The following is a 21,230-nucleotide window of genomic DNA, read 5'->3' on the forward strand; positions in this document are numbered from 1 at the left end:
CCCCAAACATTACAAAATACATGCTTTAAAAAGAAAAGCTTGGAGGAACACAGAAAAACATACCTCCTACCCTAAACCCACCATATTGAAAGATAGTCATTGTTAGCTAACATTTTGGTAAATGTTCTTCTAGTTGTAGCAGGTTAATGTATGTATATATAAACAAGCAAATAAAAACATAAAAGAGCAAACACAAGCAGAAGATGGTCCACACAATATGATTAAAAGAGTATTTTAGTCAATTGACTTGTTTCCAGCAGAGTCTCACCCCTCTCCACACCCAATCTCCCCCACCCGCATTGCACCAAAAAAAAAAAAAAAAAAAAAAAAAAAGCAAGGGTTTCATTTTGTCTCTTCTGTTTACCTGGAACCCCAAACCCTCAAGGATCAGACTGATGATAGCAACATGAAAAGCAGTGAGTAAAAGGCAAGGTTTTTTCTCCGCTCAAGTTATCAACTATACAGAGATGAAATTATTCCTGCCAAACCTTACATCAATGAGGTATACTAGTGACTAAAGGAAATAACCTTGAAAGAGATAAGATAGCATGCTATATTGTTCTAGCTGTTTTTAGTTTTAATTCTACCTCTGAAGACCTGCTCAAATATTTCCATCTCTTGAACGATTCTCAGGGCTGTCTAAATCCAAACGCCACTCTGCAGAGGTTCTGAGTTGAGTCAGCACATTGTTTCTATGATTGTAGATGGGCAAATGGAAAAACTGAGGCTTTGCACACTCCCATAAAGATCAGATGATGCCCTCAATCTGTCTTTGCTAGCATGGGAAAACATTCTCCCTCTCAGATTACCAGCCCCCCACCCCCACAACACCAAAAAAAAAAAAAAAAAAAAAAAACCCATAGAGTTTCATTTGTCTCTTCTAGTTACCTGGAATCCAAAAATCTCAAGGATTACAGTGCTAGGCCAGGCATGGTGTTTCATACTGAAACACTTTAGAGGCCGAGGTGGAAGGATTGCTTGAGGCCAGGAGTTAAAGACCAGCCTGGGCAACATAGTGAGACTTTGCCTTCTACAAAAAAAAAAAAAAAAAGTCAGGTGCGATGGTGTGTGCCTGTGGTCACAGCTATTTGGCAGGCTGAGGCGGGAGGATCACTTGAGCACTTATAGTCAACTGGGGCTGCAGTGAGCTGTGAATGTGTCACTGCACTCCATCCTGGGCAACAGAGTGAGACCCTGTCTCCAAAAATAATTATTTTTTAAAAGACCGTACTGCTCATAGCAGTAAGAAATGCAAAGTAACTGAAAGTCAGGTTTCTTCTAGTCTTTGCAAATAAAACCAAAGAAAACCCTTGATAAATTGATGTGGAGAAGAAAGATATTACAAAAGTTTTTTGTTGTTGTTTTTTGTTTTGTTTTTTTTTTGAGGTGAGGTCTCCTCTGTTGCTCACACTGGAGTGCAGGGATGTGATCACGGCTTACGGTAGCCTTGACCTCCCGGCTCAAGTGACCCTCCCACCGCAGCCCCCCAAATAGCTAAGACCACAGGTGTGCACCACTACACCCATTTTCTTTTTATTTTCTGTAGAGATAGGGTCTCCCTATGTTGTTTAGGCTGGTCTTGAATTCCTGGGCTCAAGCAATCCTCCCAGCTCCCAAAGTGCTAGGATTACAGGCCACCATGTCTGGCCCAAAATCTTTTTTTTTTTTTTTTTGAGATGGAGTCTCGCTCTGTCACCCAGGTTGGAGTACAGTGGCACAGTCTCGGCTCACTGCAACCTCCACCTCCTGGGTTCAAGCAATTCTCCTGCCTCAGCCTCCCAAGTAGCTGGGATTACAGGCACGTGCCACCATGCCCAGCTAATTTTTGTATTTTTGGTAGAGACGGGGTTTCATCATCTTGGTCAGGCTGGTCTCGAACTGCTGACCTCAGGTGATCCGCGTTCCTCAGCCTCCCAAAGTGCTGGGATTACAGGCATGAGCCACTATGCCCAGCCCAAAATCATTTTTAAACTTTTTATTTTTAGACACAGGAGTCTTACTCTGTCACCCAGATGGTGTGCAGTGACACAATCATAGCTCGCTCACTGCAGCCTTGAACTCCCAGGCACAAGTGATCCTTCCACCTCAGCCTCCCAAGTAGCCAGGACTACAGGTGTGGGCCACAACACCTGGTTTACAAAACCATTTAGGTATTAGCTAGTCTTTCTGTGCTAATCTCCAATCCCAAGTCCCTAGCCTGATAAAAAGCCACTCTAATAGTAGAAAGAAATAAATTTGGCCAGTGGCTCAGGCCGGGCGCGGTGGCCTAAGTAGAAAAAAACAGATTTGCTTTTAAATTCCTAAGCTCCAGCCAGCCATATTTTTTGTCTTGACTGACATTTTATACAATCTATTTCTTCTTTTCCTATCTAAACTGGGATAGAAAATTTACTCTTTTATGGCAGGCATGGTGACTAGCCCGTAATCCCAGTGTTTTGGGAGGCTGAAGCAGTAGGATTGCTTAAGGCCAGGAGTTCAAGATCAGCCTGGGCAACATAGCAAGACTCTCTCAAAAAAAAAGAAAAAAAAAACTTAAAATAAGCTGGGCGCAGTGGCAGGAACCTATAGCCCTAGCTACTTGGAAGGCTGAGGTGGAAAGATCGCTTGAGCCCAGAGTTTGAGGCTGCAGTGAGTTATGATTGTACCACTGCAATCCAGCCTGGGCAATGGAGGGAGACCCTGTCTCAAACACAAACAAACAAAAACGCAGAAGTTCCTGATGGTGTGTATCTTCCCAATTCCATATCCGTTTCTTCCTAGATTAATCCTTGGTTTTGTGTCAGATAGTTAATACATATTTCCGTGCTAATGAGACCCTGTCTCAAAAAACACTTACTCTTTCCTATCAAATTTCCTAAATGACTGTCAATAACCAATTGTGGATATTTCAAAATCTACATATAAAAGTGGCAAGTAAAAATCTCTACATTTTTTAAAGAAAAAATAAAATCCACTACGAGCAAATGAAAGAAGTAAATGTAAGATAATCTCAACCAACTCATTTTTTTTAAAAGCATTTTTCTATTTTAAGAACCATTTGTCACCTAACAAGTTCTGTAAGGTTGCAGGATACAAGATTAACATATAAAACTCACTTGTATATCTATATACAAGCAATGAACAATCTGAAGATAACATTAATAAAACAATTCCATTTATAATAACATCAAAAAATAAAATACTTAGGAATAAATTTAACAAAAGGATTACAAGCACACTGAAAACTACAAAACATTGTTGAAGGAAATTAAAGAGGACCTAAATAAATGAGATGACATCCCCCGTTCACAGATGGAAGATTTCGTACTGTTAACATTGTAATACTCCCAAACTGATCTACAGATGCAATGCTCCTATGTAAATTCCAACTGCCTTTTTTGCAGAAATGGGCAAGTTGATCCATGAAAAATTCACATGGAAATGCAAGGAATCCTGACAGCCAAAACAATCTTGACAAAGAAGAATAAAGTTGGGGCCGGGCGCTGTGGCTCAAGCCTGTAATCCCAGCACTTTGGGAGGCCAAGATGGGCGAATCATGAGGTCAGGAGATCGAGACCATCCTGGGTAACACAGTGAAACCCCGTCTCTACTGAAAAATACAAAACACTAGCCGGACGAGGTGGCGGGCGCCTGTAGTTCCAGCTACGCGGGAGGCTGAGGCAGGAGAATGGCGTGAACCTGGGAGGCGGAGCTTGCAGTGAGCTGAGATCCAGCCACTGCACTCCAGCCTGGGCGACAGAGCGAGACTCCGTCTCAAAAAAAAAAAAAAAAAGAATAAAGTTGGAGGATTCAAACTTTATTACAAAACTGCAATAATCAAAACAGTGCAGTACTGACACAAGATTAAAGATCAGTGGAACAGAACTTAAGGTTCAGAAGTAAACCCTCACATGTAGGGCCAAATTTTTTTTTTTTTTGAGACAAAGTCTCACTCTGTCACCCAGCCTGGAGTGCAGTGGTGCAATCTCAGCTCATTGCAACTTTGACCTCTTGGGTTAAAGTGATTCTCCTGTCTCAGCCTCCTTAGCAGCTGGGACTACAGGCGTGCGCCACCCATCACGCTGGCTAATTTTTGTATTTTTAGTAGAGACGGGATTTCACCATGTTGGCCGGGCTGGTCTTGAACTCCTGACCTCAAGTGATCCACCTGCCTCAGCCTCCCAAGGTTCTGAGATTACAGGTGTGAGCCACCGTGCCTGATCACCAATTGATTTTTGACAAGTATGTCAAGACAATTCAATGGAGAAAGAATAGTATTTTCAACAGACAGTACTGGGACAACTGAATATCCACATACAAAACAATAAAGTTGGACCCATGCCTCACACCATATATAAAAATTCAAAATGGATTAATGACCTAAATGAAAGAGCTAAAACTATAAAACTCTTAGAAGAAAACATAGGCATAAATCTTTGTGACCTTGGATTAGGCAATGGTTTCTTAGCTATGACATCAAAAGCATAAGCAACAAAAGAAAAAAAATAGGGCTGGTCGCAGTGGCTCACGCATGTAATCCCAGCACTTTGGGAGGCCAAGGCTGGAAGATCAGTTGAGGCCAGGAATTCAGGACCACCCTGGGCACATAGCAAAACCCCATTGCTCAAAAAGAGGAAAAAAAAAGGAAAAAAAGACAAGTTGGACTTCATCAAAATTAAAACCTTTTTCTGCTTCAAAGGTCACTACCAAGAAAGTAAAAAGACAACGTATAGGATGGGAGAAAAATACTTGCAAATCATATATCTGACAAGTGACTAGTACCCAGAATATGAAAAGAACTCTTACAATTCAACAATAAAAAGACAAATAACCCAAGTTAAAAATGGGCAAAAGAACTGCATAGACATTTCTCCAAAGAAGATATAGAAATGGCCAATAAGCACATGAAGAGATGCCCAACTTCATTAGTCATTAAGGAATGCAAATCAAAACCACGATGAGATACCACTTCACTCACTAGGATGGCTATCTTTTCTTAATCTTTTTTTTTTTTTAACAATAACAAGTGCTGGTGAGGATGCTGGAGAAATTAGAATCTTCATACATTATTGGTGGGAAAGTCAAATGGTGCAGCCACTTTGAAAAACAGTTTGGAAGTTTCTCAAAAAGTTAATAGAGTTACCTTATGATCCAGCAATTCTATTCCTGTGTATATACCCAAGAGAATTAGAAATACATGTCCATCACCAGGCACCATGGCTCATGCCTGTAATCCCAGCACTTTGGAAGGCTGAGGCAGACGGATCACCTGAGGAAGGGAATTCAAGACCAGCCTGACCAACATGGAGAAATCCCATCTCTATTAAAAATACAAAATTAGCTGGCCGTGGTGGTGTATGCCTGTAATCCCAGCTACCTGGGAGGCTGAGGCAGGAGAATTACTTGAACCCAGGAGGCAGAAGTTGTGGTGAGGTGAGATCGCACCATTGCACTCTAGCCTGGGCAACAAGAGTGAAACTCCATCTCAAAAAAAAAAAAAAAAAAAAAAAAGGAAGGAGGGAAGGAAGGAAGGAGGGAACAAGGGAAGGAGGGAAGGAAGAAAGGAAGGACGGAAGGAAGGAGGGAAGGGAAGGAGGGAAGGAGGGAAGGAGGGAAGGAAGAAAGGAAGAAGAGAGGAAAACATGCCCACACTCTAACTAAAAGACTAACACCTGGCCTACAGAAGGGCTTCTGAGACTCTGCTCCAGCTCTATGGCCAGCTTGCGATAGGTTGGTTTTCTGTGCCTTTAGTATTGCTCATTATTTAAAACATCCTTCATGAAGACATACCAAGCAGGGGCACTGAGGCAGAAGCCCAGTACAGACCAATGGAAGGAAGGTAGTTGTAACTCACACACTTTTAAGTTGCTCAGAACTCACCCAATAACATGCCCAAACTAAATCACAGTCCTACTCTATGAGACCACTGAACTACCTTCAGACTAGGTTGGGATTTGTTCGAGAATGCAACATGCACACCAATGTTCATAGAATCATTATTAACAGGGAAAAAGTGGAAACAATTGAAATGTCCATCAACTGGTGAGTGGATAAACAACATGTTGTATATCTATAAAACTGAGTATTTGGCCATAAAAAGGAATGAAATACTGATACATGCTACAACATGGATGAACCTTAAAAACATGTTAAATGAAAGAAGCCAGCCACAAAAGGCCACATTTCATTTACATGTTATATGAAATGTCCAGAATAAGCTAATCCATACAGACAGCAAATTAGTTGCCAGGGGGAACAGGAAATGAGAAGTGACTGCAAAGAAGTATGGAGTTTCTTTCGGGGTGATGAAAATGTTCTGGAAGTAGGCAGTAGTAATGATTGGACAACCTTGTGAATATACCAAAAAGCATCAAATCAGATACTTTTTTTTTATTTTTTATTTTTGAGATGGAGTCTCGCTCTGTCGCCAGGCTGGAGTGCAATGGCGTGATCTCAGCTCACTGCAACCTCCACCTCCTGGGTTTAAGCGATTCTCCTGCCTCAGCCTCCCAAGTAGCTGGGACTACAGGTGCACGCCACCATGCCCAGCTAATTTTTGTATTTTTAGTAGAGACGGGGTTTCACCATGTTGGCCAGGATGGTCTTGACCTCTTGACCTCGATCCACCTGCCTTGGCCTCCCAAAGTGCTGGGATTATAGGCATGAGCCACCACACCCGGTCCTTCTATTTTTTTTTTTTTTTTGAGACAGGGTCTTGTTCTGTCACCCAGGCTGTAGTGCAGAGGCCTGATCTCAGCTTACTGCAACCTCCGTCTCCCAGGTTCAAGCGATTCTCCTGCCTCAGCCTCCCAAGTAGCTGGGATTACAGGCACGCACCACCATGCCTGGCTAATTTTTGTATTTTTAGTAGAGACGGGGTTTCATCATGTTGGTCGGGCTGGTCTTGAACTCCTGACCTCATGATCCGCCCACCTCGGCCTCCCAAAGTGCTGGGATTACAGGCATGAGCCACCGCGTCCGGCCGGAAATCAGATACTTTAAAGGCATGAGTTTTAAGGTATGTAAATTATATCTCAATTTTTAAAATTTTAAAAAAGAACCAACTGTTTCAGCAGTAAAATATTCCTCAAGAGAAATGGAATGAGTTCCTTAATACAAGCAATCATTAGTTTTCACAAGATCAGGACTCATAATGTTCTTAGCAGATTTGAATTTTTTCCAGGTATATCATGTACAAAGTTAACAAGGAGATTTTCACAAAGATTGGCTATGATCACCCCACCCTAATACATCAACTACTTTCACTTTTTCCATGTTACCTTCCAGTGTATACACATGTATATATTTTTGCATGTCTATATTCCGTCCAAATAATCAGTGCAAGTTTTCCCATACTGCTACGTGGCTTTCAAGATTATCACTGAATGGTTGGAAATAGTTCACATTTATAATTTTCTTAACTCTTTCTCCTCCATGCCTTGCCTTGAAGTGCTAGATATTTACTTCCAATTTTTCACTGTTTCCAGATAATGCTGCCATACACGTACAACATAAAAAGTTAACAGCTCTTTTCTTCTCTTGGATCACTGAATTAAGATTTCCAGTGGAAAAAAAATACTAAATCATTTTTATGACACCTAGTTGCCTTCCAAAATTATTATAAATTTACACCACTATAAGCAATACAAACTTGCTATATTAGGCATTACCATTTTTTATACTTTTTATGCAATCAATGTTAAAAGATTTTATCTTTTTTATCTTCCTTTAGTTTTAAAAGCTTTTGGTTATTCAAGGGCTTCCAAAATCCACAAGCGCTTTCTTTTAAAATGCACACCAATGTTCATAGCAACGTTATTCAAAATAGCCAAAAAGTGGAAACTGTCTAAATGTCTATCAACGGATGAGCGGATAAACAACTCAAAAGATGTCTTTTTCAGTTGCTTATGATTAAAGAGAATGAAGAATTATTTTAAACACAGTATTCTTACTCTAAGGAAAGTAGAACCTATAATAAATGGTTCTATTTTCCTTAAAAATATATATGCATGTAGTCACCTTGTCAACTGCTAGGAAAATAACAAAGCTTAGGATCCAATCATAATAAAAAGGAAAAGAAAAAACCTGTAATAATTAGCCACTTTTTTTTTTTTTTAAGAGACATGATCTTGCTCTGTCACCCAGGCTGGAATGCAGCAGTACAATCACAGCTCATTGCAGCCTCAAACTCCTAGACTCAAGCAATCCTCCTGCCTCAGCTTTCCTAAAAGCTTCCTAAAGTGCTGGGATTACAGACATGAGCCACTGCACCCAGCCTAGCCACCTTTTTTGTTTTTTTTCTTATTTTGAGATGGAGTCTGACTTTGTCGCCCGGGCTGGTATACAATGGCACGATCTTGGCTCACTGCAACCTCAGCCCCCTGGGTTCAAGTAATTCTCCCACCTCAGCCTCCTAAGTAGCTGGGATTACAGGCACATGCCACCACGCCCGGCTACTGTTTGTATTTTTAGTGGAGACTGGGTTTCACCACGTTGGCCATGCTGGTCTTGAATTCCTGACCTCAAGTGATCCACCCACCTAGGCCTCCCAAAGTGCTGGGATTACAGGTGTGAGCCACCACGCTCAGCCAGCCTAGCCACTTTTAGATTTCAACACCAATAATAATTATAAGGACACATGCCAAAATATCTCTCTTGACTATCAGGCTCTAGTCAAGAGAAAGACCAAGAACAACTGTTATGGTTTGAATGTGTCCTCTCAAAAATTCATGTTGAAACTTAATCCCCATGGTAGTGCTATTAAGAGGTGGGGCCTTTGGGGGAAGTGATTAAGTCATGAGGGCTGTGAACCAGTGCCTCGTAAAAGTGCTGGAGGGAACTAGCTTAGGCCCTTTTCACCTTCCATTTTTCTGCTATGTGAGGATGCCGTATGAAGGCTCTCAACAGACGCCAGTGCCACTGTCTTGATCTTGGACTTCTCAGCCTCTAGAACTGAGAAATAAATTTCAATTATTATTATTTCTTTTTGAGATGGAGTTTGACTCTTGTTGCCCAGGCTGGAGTGCAGTGGCGTAATCCTGGCTCACTGCAACCTCCACCTCCCGGGTTCAAGAGATTCTCCTGCCTCAGCTTCCTGAGTAGCTGGAATTATAGGCGCCCGCCACCATGGCCAGCTAATTTTTTGTATTTTTAGTAGAGACGGGGTTTCATCATGTTGGCCAGGCTAGTGATCTGACCTCAGGTGGTCCACCCGCCTTGGCCTCCCAAAGTGCAGTGATTATAAGCATGAGCCACAACACCTGGCCAATTTCTATTATTTTTAAGTTACCTAGCACAAACAGACTAAGGTAACAACCAAGAGCCTACAGAAAGAATTGTTATAATAAAAATACTGGTTAAGCACAAAGTGCCAGGTACTGTTAGAAACATTTACATATTTATTAGCACAATAATTCTTACTAAGTACCATATGAGTTAGAAAATATCCCCATTTTACTATGAAAAAAACTTAGGCTTAAAGAGAGTAAGTTACTTGTCCAAAACAGATCCAGGAAGAGCCCATTGTTCCTAACCCCTGCATTAACAGATGCTATCCTCCCCACAGCATGTGAATTCAAAAAGAAGCACTCCCACCTCAGAATGACAGCAAAGGAGGGTTAAATATGATGACATGAAGATCTCACCGTCATTATAGCAGTGTTTATGTTCAGTCATAGCACCAATGTAACACTGGGAGAGGGTTTGGCATCCCCATTATCCATCAACACCTAAGTCAGACTACAAACATCTAGTTCCTCCTTCCAAAGCCTGCCACTGCCCCCTCCTTTTTTTTTTTTTGAGACAGAGTCTCACTCTGTTGTCCAGACTGGAGTGCAGTGACGCAATCTCAGCTCACTGCAACCTCTGCCACCCAAGTTCAAGTGATTCTCCTGCCTCAGTCTCCCAAGTAGCTAGGAATTCAAGCACCCACCACCACGCACAGCTAATTTTTCTGTATTTTTAGTAGAGACAGGGTTTCGCCATGGTGACCAGGCTGGTGTCGAACTCCTGACCTCAAGTGATTCGCCTGCCTGGGCCTCCCAAAGTGCCGGGATTATACGCATGAGCCACCACGCCCAGCCAACTGCCACCCCTTTTTATCCCTCTATATAGATATCCTGGAGTTGCCAATGTCTGTGATGTTGAAAGAAATAATGCTTCTTATTGTCTCTTCTTTTCAGTGTTGGTATGATTTGGGGTTTCTTGTTTGTGTGTTCTGAGGAAAAAAAAAAGATGACAAGACAATACTTTAAAAACTGTATTCAATCCTAGTGATCCGCTTCCACGTGTCTGAGTTTAATAGTACTCTGTATATGTCAAGCAAATCTTAATGAATTCGAAGTTTACTATCAATAACATACAGATACATATATATGTATTTAGAGAAAAGGGCTCATTTGAAAAATATATACCACTTTATAAGTAACTATGCATCTAATTACACTCCACAGGTTTGCTCTTAAAAGTTTATGTAAGGCTGGGTGTGGCGGCTCACACTTGTAAACATAAAATTTTACATTTAAAATAAAAGCAGGGGCCAGGCATGGTATCTCACGCTTGTAGTCCCAGCACTTCAGGAGGCCGAGGCAGGCAGATCACTTGAGCCCAGAAGTTTAAGATCAGCCTGGGCAACATGGCATGACCTTGTCTCTACTAAAAATACAAAGAAAATTAGCCAGGCGTGGCAGCAGGTGCCTGTAGTCCCAGCTACTTGGGAGGCGGAGGCAGGAGAATGGTGTGAACCCAGGAGGTGGAGCTTGCAGTGAGCCGAGATCGTGCCACTGCACTCCAACCTGGGCAACAGTGCGAGACTCAATCTCAAAAAAAAAAAAAATACAAAAATTAGCTGGGTGTGGTGGCATGCGCCTGTGGTCCCCGGTACTCTAGAGGCTGAGATGGGAGGACCACTTGAACCTGGGAGGTCGAGGCTGCAGTGAGCTATGCCAGCACCACCGCATTCCAGCCTGGGTGACAGGGCAAGACCCTATTTCGAAAATAAATAAATAAGTAAAAGCAGGAAAACCCACAGAACAGTTCAGTCTGTTTTGTGGGTTTTCCTGGTTGATGATATTTTAAATTGTGTTTAGATTTGCCAATAATTAAAATTAACCAGCCCCTCACAATAGTTAAGAATGCTTCGGGAAAGACAATGTATAATGCCCATAAAAACCAAGAGAAAACGCAGACAAGGTCCTTTCCTGCTTCATCTAGCTCCTACTTAGTCAGAGCTGGTATTTAACTATGGTCTCTCCTCACCTAAATGTCTATGCTCAGACTTTGGTAATCCTAGTAATGCAATAACTTCTACAAATCAGCATGATTCTCTGTGAGAATTTCACTTATATTATTTGTGAAAACTTGGGAGGGGTGTGGCACAGAGGGTACACAGATGCACGAATACGACATGGGCTTCAAATGCTTTGATGAGGCCGGGCGCGGTGGCTCAAGCCTGTAATCCCAGCACTTTGGGAGGCCGAGACAGGCGGATCACGAGGTCAGGAGATCGAGACCATCCTGGCTAACACGGTGAAACCCCGTCTCTACTAAAAAAAAGTACAAAAAACTAGCCGGGCAAGGTGGCGGGCGCCTGTAGTCCCAGCTACTCGGGAGGCTGAGGCAGGAGAATGGCGTAAACCCGGGAGGCGGAGCTTGCAGTGAGCTGAGATCCGGCCACTGCACTCCAGCCTGGGCGACAGAGCGAGACTCTGTCTCAAAAAAAAAAAAAAAAAATGCTTTGATGAACATTTCCATGGAAATTTTACAGATCTGTATGTACTGTGAACAGAAATGAAAAGTCGAGGAAGCTTCACCCCCACAGTCCTAACCAAATCCAATCATCATTACTCCCATAGAAGAAACAATCAATGAGAAAACAAATCATTAAGGGATATCCAAAATAAGCTAGATCAAATAAAATATCTTCTATTTAATTACCTGAAGCTTCAAATAATCTAGATATCAACACTCATTTCCTAAAATACCCTCCTAGTCTAACTACAACAAAGTAAAAAACTTAAACTAAGATAAAAATGAAACAAAATTTAATAAAAATGAACTCAAACACTTGGACTTATTTTCTATATAATAAAACGCTTGTCAAAAATTGCTTGAACCCAGGGTATCTAAAATATTGACAGGAAAATCACAAGACAAATAAAAACCAATAGTAACACTGACTATTTGCTTTTTCAATGTTGCTGCTACCTTCATCTCTGAATAACTTGGGACCAGAAGACCAGCCTGCTGAAGCAGGAAGAACTCGAATCTAGAAGTCAGGGATAAGGGTTCTAGTTCAGTTGATGCTACTAGCTAGGTAGGTGGCCCTAAATAGGTCATTTACTTTGTCTTTTCTCTTTCCCAGGGTTTTCCTTCCTTAATCAAGGGGTTGACTAACCAGTTTCTCCTAAACCCACCTAACCATAAGAAGTACACCAGGGAAACTGTAAATGACATAGATTCCAAAAGCCCTTTCCCAATTCAGGAGGTCTCTGGGTGAAGCCTAAGACCTTACTCTTATTAAGTAACCCAAGTAAATCATTTTTTTTTTTCTTTTGAGACAGAGTTTCGCTCTTGTTGCCCAGGCTGGAGTGCAATGGTGCAATGGCTCAGTTCACCGCAGCCTCTGCCTCCCGGGTTCAAGCAATTCTCCTGCCTCAGCCTCCCGAGTAGCTGGGATTATAGGCATGTACCACCATGCCCGGTTAATTTTGTATTTTTAGTAGAGACAGGGTCTCTCCATGTTGGTCAAGCTGGTCTCAAACTCCCAACCTCAGGTGATCTGCCTGCCTCAGCCTCCCAAAGTGCCTGGATTACAGGCGTGAGCTACCGCACCCGGCCCCAAGTAAATCTTATCATCAGGTAAATCTGACAAACACTGGACTAGATAATCCTCAAGTTGCCTGCCTTCCAGCTCTAATTCTGTACTATCTGGCTATTTCATAATGATGTTCTAAAAACACACAAAATTACATTCATTTAATGTATGTTACTGCACAAAAATAAACGTACAAGATCACGAAAACAAATATATCCACTCCCTGTGACACCATTCATACCTTTAAACACTAATTAAAAACATCTTCTGGCCAGGCATGGTGGCATGCACCTGTAATCCCAGCACTCTGGGAGGCTGAGATGGGAGGATTGCTTGAGGCCAGGAGTTCAAGACCAGCCTGGGCAACATAGCAAGACCCTAACAAATACTTATAAATTTAAAAAAAAAAATCTTCCTAGATTCAAGGCAAATACAACACTTAATTTGGTGAAAAAAAATGTATTTAATATTAAGCTCTCAGTATATTAATATGGAGAGATTTGCTGAGTTATAGAAAGAAATTACCTAATATCTTAGGTGAAAACTATACAGTACATTCTTTTCTTGAAGAACATTATCTGGTAATCCCACCTGCTCCTAAGAAAAAGCTAGAAAAGAGGCTGGCTAAGTCCCTAGCAGCTGTAAATAGCATGCTCTGTGCAATACTGGAATGCAACTGTTATAAAGCTAAGAGAAAAATAAGGAAACAGTAACCGGTTACGAATTCTTCAAATGCACCTCAGCATAGACAACTGGGTGGCCCAATCTTTTGTGAGGATGGTTTTGTCAGGTGAATGGAGAGCCTCTAACATGCTTTTCACACACAAAGGTGGCAGCCTTCATTTTGCTTTTCCTTCCCCTATACTACATTGCTCTAGTTTTTCTAAAATTCTCATAATCCTCTAGTGGTATTTACTGAATTTATTCTCTTATTTAGATTTGTAAGTAACTATAAAACTAACATACACAAAAAAAGAGAAAGGCTCCTTGCATGGAATACAGAAAGCAGAGTTATGTAATGGATGCTCATTAGCAACCAGTTATACAGATAGATTCAAAAATGTAAATAAAAACCAAGATTAAAACACAAAACTGAGTTTGACCAATTACTATGTGACCCTTGCAACAGAAACAGATAAGAAACCAACAGTGAAACATATTACATAATTTAGCCATGGGAAAAACAGCTGTAGAGCAGCCCATGGAAGAAGCACATTAGTATACCACAATGTTAGTACAAAACATTTCCAAAATGAATCTTGATGCTTGATATGCAAATGCTGTCAACACAATTCTTTAGACTTAGGATCACACAGGCCAAAAAACTGATTTGTTTTAATGGCAAAAAAGGGGACACCAGTTGTTATGCACAACACCACAGAAGCACTGGGTTTAAAGTCATATATATGTTTAAACACATTTTTTTTTTCTATTGCCCAACAGGCTCTGAGGCAGTGTTGAGACAAAAGACTAAACCTCACACTCAGTAAAACAGAAATGTCAAACCAGGATCAAGGAGAGCAGCATAACAGAGAGGTTAAGAGAGCAGGTTCTGGTGTCACAAAGACCTAAGTTAAAACCCCAAGGCACAAATTACTGTGCAACCTTGAACAAATCATTTCACCCGAGTCAATTTCCTCATTTGTAAAATGGAGATAATACTTCATTCAGCCATTGTGAGATTTAAACAAGGTGATTCACATAAAGCCCTACCTAGCCTCTATAACTGGCACAGAATACACAGGTAAGTAGTAATCATCACCATCATCATGAGCAGACTGTAAAATTAGCACAATTACTATCTCAAATAAAACCAAGAGTTTCCTGGTAGCCAGAGAAAAAAAGACAATCACAGTTCGAATCCAGCCTGGGCAACATAGTGAGACCTTGTCTCTTGGGGGGGAAAAAAAAGGAAGAAGAAAGAAGACATTCACATATACTAATATAAATGTGGCTTTTCTTCCCACATTACAGAACATTCTGTGTCCTCCTCCCTAATAAAGAATAACTCAGACTAATTCTGTACAACTATATACAGGAAAGTCTTCAATATAGAACTTCTTAATTAGGAAGGACAATTTTGTTTCTTTTTTTTTTTTTTTTTTTTTTTTTGAGACAGGGTCTTTGTCCCCAAGGTTGAAGTGCACCATCTCAGCTCATTGCAATCTCCACCTCCCAGGCTCAAGGGATCCTCACAGGCTCAAGGAATCCTCCCACCTCAGGCCTCCCGAGGAGCTGGGACCACAGGTGCACACCACCACGCCCTGCTAATTTTTGTATTTTTTGTAAGGACGGGGTTTCACCAGGTTGCCCAGGCTAGTCTCGAACTCTTGGGCTCAAGTCATCTGCCCACCTTGGCCTCCTAAAGTGCTGGGATTACAGGCATGAGCCACCATGCCTGGTCAAAAGGATAATTTTCAATGAGATCTGGATTTATGATCTAACTGGTTTGGGGAGGTACAGTTGGTATTGTGGGGGGTGTTTTGTTTTTTTGTTTTTTTGTTTGTAAATGAGGAATTTAGGAGAGAGGTAGAGGAAGAAAAAGTCTTCAAACCATTCAACACACCATTATTCAGTAGAGAAAAACAATAGAAGATTGATTGTTAACATTATGTCATAATTGATTTAGAAAATGAAGACACGAAAATCAGGTAAAATGTTTTAACTCAGACATAAAAGAAGAACCAATATAACTGACAGTAAGGTTAAAGTAACCAAACTAATTTAAAAACAAAATCCAAGAAAGGGAAGGTGAAAAAAATCAATTATTCCCATAGTTTAAGTAACAAATATCTATTCTGTCCTTTTAAGATCATGGCTTAAATTTCCCATTTGCAACCAACTATCTTTGCCTGCTCTTCCGAAGGTGCCACTAGCTTGAATGTATGCCTTTAACTTGGACTATCTTCTTAACCAAATACATCATTCTGATTAAAGAAAAAAAGAAAATCTTGTACATTATTATTTTTCTAGAATTCATGGGGAAATATTAGTAATTCCAACATTTAAAGAATACATTTCAAAAAAATACTGTGGTAATTCTGAAGGAAAAAGAGCTCCTCATGAAAATAAATCCATCAAGAAAAATTGTTCAAGGTCAATCAAGCACAAATTTCAAAATAATACAAATTTTGAAATTTTGAGTAGGGGCAGGATTAAGGAGCTGTGAGGTGAAAAACGAAATTCTCAAGGTAAAAAGATACAGAAGTGAAGAAAAGACTTCCGCAAGAAGTACAAACTAGTGTCATCAATTCATGAGTAAACGTGCAAAATTCTAAGTAATAAAAAACTCATGCAATAGCTCACCTGTATCAATATTGGGAAATTTAGCAATAGAAAGACTTTTAGGGGCATTTCCAAACATTCCAACATATCTTTCTGTATTACAGATATTACTGCAAAATGAAAGAAGTTAGATGCTCTAATTAACAACTTAGTGGTGAAAGAATGACACCCCCAAAAGAAGCTGTGTCACCTAGAGATACTGGACATTTTCTTTTTACTATTTAAGAAACCAGAAGAACCTCCTGCTTTTAAATGCAAATTTACCAATCTTCAAAACACATTCTGCTCTATTCCTTTATATAAAAATTACTGCAATGTGGCCGGGCGCGGTGGCTCACGCCTGTAATCACAGCACTTTGGGAGACCGAGGCAGGCGGATCACGAGGTCAGGAGATCGAGACCATCCTGGCTAACATGGTGAAACCCCGTCTCTACTAAAAATATAAAAAATTAGCCAGGCATGGTGGTAGGCGCCTGTAGTCTCAGCTACTCGGGAGGCTGAGGCAGGAGAATGGCGTGAACCCAGGAGGCGGAGCTTGCAGTCAGTGGAGATCGTGCCACCGCATTCCAGCCTGGGCGACAGAAGGAGACTCCGTCTCAAAAAAAAAAATTACTACAATGAGATCCTGTTCTAAAGAGGACATCACTCAACCAGAAAAATGGAATTAGGACAACCATATGCTCTTTGAGTATGTTCAGATCATCATATCCAGTGAGCTGTCACTAGGTACATATCACCTTCTCCTCTCTCAGAGGAGAGACTACTACCAGTGATCAAAATTCTATTTGAAGAAGGAAAACTTGGTTTTGAGGACTATCAGGTCACGAAAGATTACATACACATTTCAATACCCGCACATGCACTAGCATCATAATAATTCAAAAACTCAGCATCCCTTGGTTTTCAAATAACACTATTTGAAATAGTGGAAACATTTCACTGGAAACATTCAGAACTTCAATAATAATAGTACGAGTTGCTATTTACCTGTTCATTATATGGTCAAACGAACAAATAACACAATGCAAGAAATGATGTGCTGTATAATTTCTCACCTTGGAACAGTGAGAGTTGACGAAGACATACTTCAATTTAATGTATCGGATGACCAAGGTGGAAAAAAAGAACACTTTAAACTGAAAGAGTCAAGAAATAAATAAGCCCCAATAGAGGGATTGATCCCACTGTTAAAGGTTCAAGCTTTCTGCCAAAATCACACTTGGTTTGGGCAACTGTAACTGTTGTCAGATAAAGGTAAACAAATAGTGAAGAAGGCTATGGGACATACAGCCTCTTCACAAAAGGCTGGCTAACTGCTAGTCTTTCCAAGTTACATATTAATAATTTTAATTTAAAACAACAACAACAACAACAACACTTTTCTAGCTAAGAGAAGTCACATCCAAAATGGGTGATTTTTTTGGCGATACTTAGTTTACCCCAACCCTTACCCTCAAAGGCAGACCTCAATCTTCCCCGTAAGTTGCCAGGCAAGCAGGAACAGAAGATATAGAAAATGTACTTCGATCTTTGAAAGGCCAGTGTGGATGTAAGGAGAAGGAAAATGACTGCACTGGGTTTACAAAAGCTATTTACATGTTTTCCAAATGCCTGTGATTAAAGTCAACCAAATGGCATGGCATCAGCCAGCCCCTACCTTCACCTAACCACTGAGAACCCAGACAATGAAGGCGGCAGACCCCTCAAGCACAGAGGCCCCACACACGGAACCAAAAAAAAAAAAAAAAAAAAAGTGTCATGCACAGAAATTACACAGCCTACTTTTTGATAACGGTAAAAGTAAGTGACGGCAGTCTTGTGCTTTAAAATAACCTAGTAGCACTTACTAGTTCAATCCATCCCCAAATCCACGCCACCCTTTCAACTTTGCAATTAAGAGAGAGAAGGAGAAATCCCGGTCAACTCGCCTTGGGGGGTTGGTCTGAGGGTAGAGGGCTCAAGTAGGGAAGAGGATGAAGACAGAAAGAGCAAGCCAATGAAAGAGACCAAAATTTCCCACCTTTCTTAAATTCTTCCAGCATAGCGTCCAACTTGGTGTCATTGAAAACAAAGTGCAAGGGGTGGTTATAAAATTTGGTGATGGTTTTCAGGGGAGTACAGTCATCTGGATCCACGAAGGCCAAGTCTTTGACAAACAGCAGGTCCACGATATTGGAGCGCTCCCCCTCAAACACTGGAATGCGGGTGTAGCCGCTCTCCATGATCTCAGACATGGTGTTGAAGTCCAGGATGGCTTCGCCAGTGATCATGAAGCAGTCTCGGAGTGGGGTCATCACGTCCTCCACCGTCTTGGTGCGGAGCTCCAGCGCCCCTTGGATGATGTTCAGTTCCTCCTTAACGAGGTCGTTGTAGGGGTCGGTGACCCGGAGCATCTCCAGCAGTTTTTCCCGGTTATAGACGGTGCCTATCTCCTGGCCTAGGACGCAGTCCAGCAGCTTGCTGACCGGGTAGGAAGCGGGGAAGGTCATCATCATGAAAAACTTGGTGAGGAAGATGGTGTTGGCCCCCACAGCCAGGCCGTGGCGGGAGCAGATGGCCTGGGGCACAATCTCCCCGAAGATGACGATGCCGATGGTGGAGACCACCACGGCCACGAGGCCAGAGCCGGCGATGTCGTCGAGCAGGATGGTGAGCGTGGTGTTGACCAGCACGTTGCCCAGCAGCAGTGAGCACAGCAGGTAGTTGCCCTGCCTGCGCACCGGCTCGATGCGCTTGGCGTAATTCTTCTCCTTCTCCGTGCCGCAGTTCTGCACGATGCGCAGCTCCATCGGGTCCAGGGCCATGAGCCCCAGGTTGAGGCCACTGAACATGCCCGACAGGCACAGCAGCAGCGAAATGAAGATCACCTGCAGCCAGAAGGGCAGCAGGAACTTCTTCTCTTCGCCTACGATCATCTTGGTGTCCTCGCCGTCGTGGTAAATCCAGGTGGTCTCGGCCCACGGGGGCGGCGGGAGCCCGGCCACCCCAGAGCCGCCCTTGCCCCCGACGGCGCCACCCGCAGATCCCGAGCCGCCGGCACCCAGGGCGGGCGTGGAGAGCGACGTGCACAGGTAATAGGACTTGCTCTTCTCCATCTTGCGTAGCGGTTTGATCTCGATCTCGATGATGCCCGAGGTGCGGCGGTTGAGAATGATGTGGGGCAAGATGATGATGTCTGAGGTGCGGATGCCGCAGCGCTGGGGGCCGCTGTCCGGCTCCGGCGGCGCGGGGCCCCCCAGCCCGCGCTCCCCCGGGCTGTGGCGCCGCCGCTCGTGTTCGGTGAAGGCGATGCGGGACCACGTCTCGTTGTTGATGTTCTGCCCGTACACCCGCAGCTTGACCCGGGTCCGTTCGCTCACCCGCAGCGCCCCCCCTTCCATGAACGACACGTCGTTCGTGTCCTCCAGCCGCAGCCCGATGATCACCGTCTCCTCGTTCTCGCCCACCGCTGCGCAGCCGCCCGCGCCGCAGCAGCAGCTCAGCAGGAGCAGCGGCAGCAGCCGCACCGCAGCCGCCTGCAGGACCCCCCGGCCGCGGGCGCTGAGGCTGCGGCGCGCCGCCATCTTCCAAGAGGGCAGTGCGGCGGCTGCCTGCCCGCCCGCCATCTTTACTTTGGGTTCACAAGCGCCACAGCCAATCATAGGGTGGCTGCTCCAGCTGCGGCTTCATCCTTTCCACCCGGCGGCGCGAGCGCAGGTACCTGCCCCTGGGCGAGACTGCAACTGAGCGTCCGCGGCCAGTGCTCAGCAGTTCGCCTCCCTGACTGACACTGACTCGACCTCGGCCAGCTGAGGAACCCCGAGGCTCGCGGGAGGGGACAGAGGGAGGGAGAGGAGCACCGGCTGCTCCCGCGAGAGGCAGGCCCACCGGCCAATCACAAGCGGGCGCCCGCCCTCCCAGCCAGGGGGCTGGAATGGGGGCGTGACCGTGTGCCGTTCCGCGAACCAATGGCAAGGTAAATGGGTGGGGCGATGAGAGCCACCGTCCCCCTCTGCACGCCAAGTTTCCAACTGAAAGGCGCGTGACTCTTGTGTATGTGCGAGGGGAGGGGGCGTGGCCAGCTGGGACTCGAGAGCCAGTCAAAGATGAGAGTTGTAGGAAAGGGGCGTGGCCTCCGTCCTGCTGCCAATGGGAAGGAGCCGTCCCCGGGGCCCGCGCTCCCCGGGGGACCCTGTAATAGATCCGGGAGCCTGGACCGGTCGGGTTTGGATAAAGCCCTGCGGCGCAAGGCGGCAGGTTCCCGATGCACTGGCTTGCTGGCTCTGCAGTTGTCAGTTCGTAGGCAGAAAGCCGCAGCGCCCTCCTGCCCCGGAGGCCCGAGAAGACAACTAGAGGCGGCTTGGGATGCACACAGCCTAAAAAGCCGGGGCACCGGCCGCTGTCCCCAACTCTACGTGCGCGGCGCTCCGCTGGGGTAAGCGGCGTCGGTGGCCCAGGCAGAGCTGCAGACCAGCAGTCCTCGCGCCTCAAGACTCCTAGGGTACTCGCTGTCTGCGGCTCGCGATCACATGGCGCCACCTGCGGGCCGCACGAGCGCCCTGCAACGCTTTCCAGGTCCGCGGCATATCCCAAAAGGTGTACAGAAAGTTACGGATGGGGCGGTCAGAGGGACAGTTCCCCAAATTTGCTAGTCATAGAACCCCTACATATTATCACTAAAAGTATATACTTCCTAGACCCTTTCTCATATTTACAGAGTGGGAAGGGCCCCGAATATGTATTCCCAACAGGAACCCAGGCAAGTTAAGGAAATGGGAGGGCGGCAAGCATCCCATCCTAAACCGACCCACAGAGGCTCGTTCTTAATCACACTGGCCAAACTCTGCTAGGGTCATAGAAGAGCAAAAAGTTCTGGAAACCTAGCTCCCCAGTACTCCCAACGTCACCTGGAGGTGACGAGGTAGCAAAGTAGCTGTCAAATTGATCTTTTCCTTGAAACTTAAAACATTAAAAATGTTTGATGTTTCTCTACCTCTTTTGTATTCTACAAGCACATTCGCCCCTCGCCCCCGCTTCTATAAATGCGTCAAACATCTCTGATTAATTTCTGGTGTGAGTTATTTCTGAAATGATTGCAGTGGCCTCCTAACTGATCTTCCCTCTTCGACACCTGCTCCTTTCCCTTCTTAACCCAGCAGCAAGTGATCTTGT

General features: G+C 43.8%; 1 protein-coding gene across 2 annotated transcripts in view; it reads right to left on the reverse strand.

Annotated features, from left to right (window-relative positions):
* CNNM2 (cyclin and CBS domain divalent metal cation transport mediator 2) overlaps positions 1–19,908 on the reverse strand; it is a 186,760-nt gene extending 166,852 nt beyond the window's left edge. The window contains exon 1 of one of the 2 annotated variants that reach the window (XM_010356188.2): positions 18,100–19,908. In XM_010356188.2, coding sequence (XP_010354490.1) covers positions 18,100–19,720 — 1,621 coding nt within the window. In that variant the 5' untranslated portion in view covers positions 19,721–19,908. The remainder of the gene's footprint in view (positions 1–18,099) is intronic. The other variant, XM_010356187.2, reaches the window with a different exon arrangement.
* Positions 19,909–21,230: the final 1,322 nt, after the last annotated feature.

The sequence above is a fragment of the Rhinopithecus roxellana genome, chromosome 11 (genome assembly GCF_007565055.1).
Source record: "Rhinopithecus roxellana isolate Shanxi Qingling chromosome 11, ASM756505v1, whole genome shotgun sequence".
NCBI lineage: Eukaryota > Metazoa > Chordata > Mammalia > Primates > Cercopithecidae > Rhinopithecus > Rhinopithecus roxellana.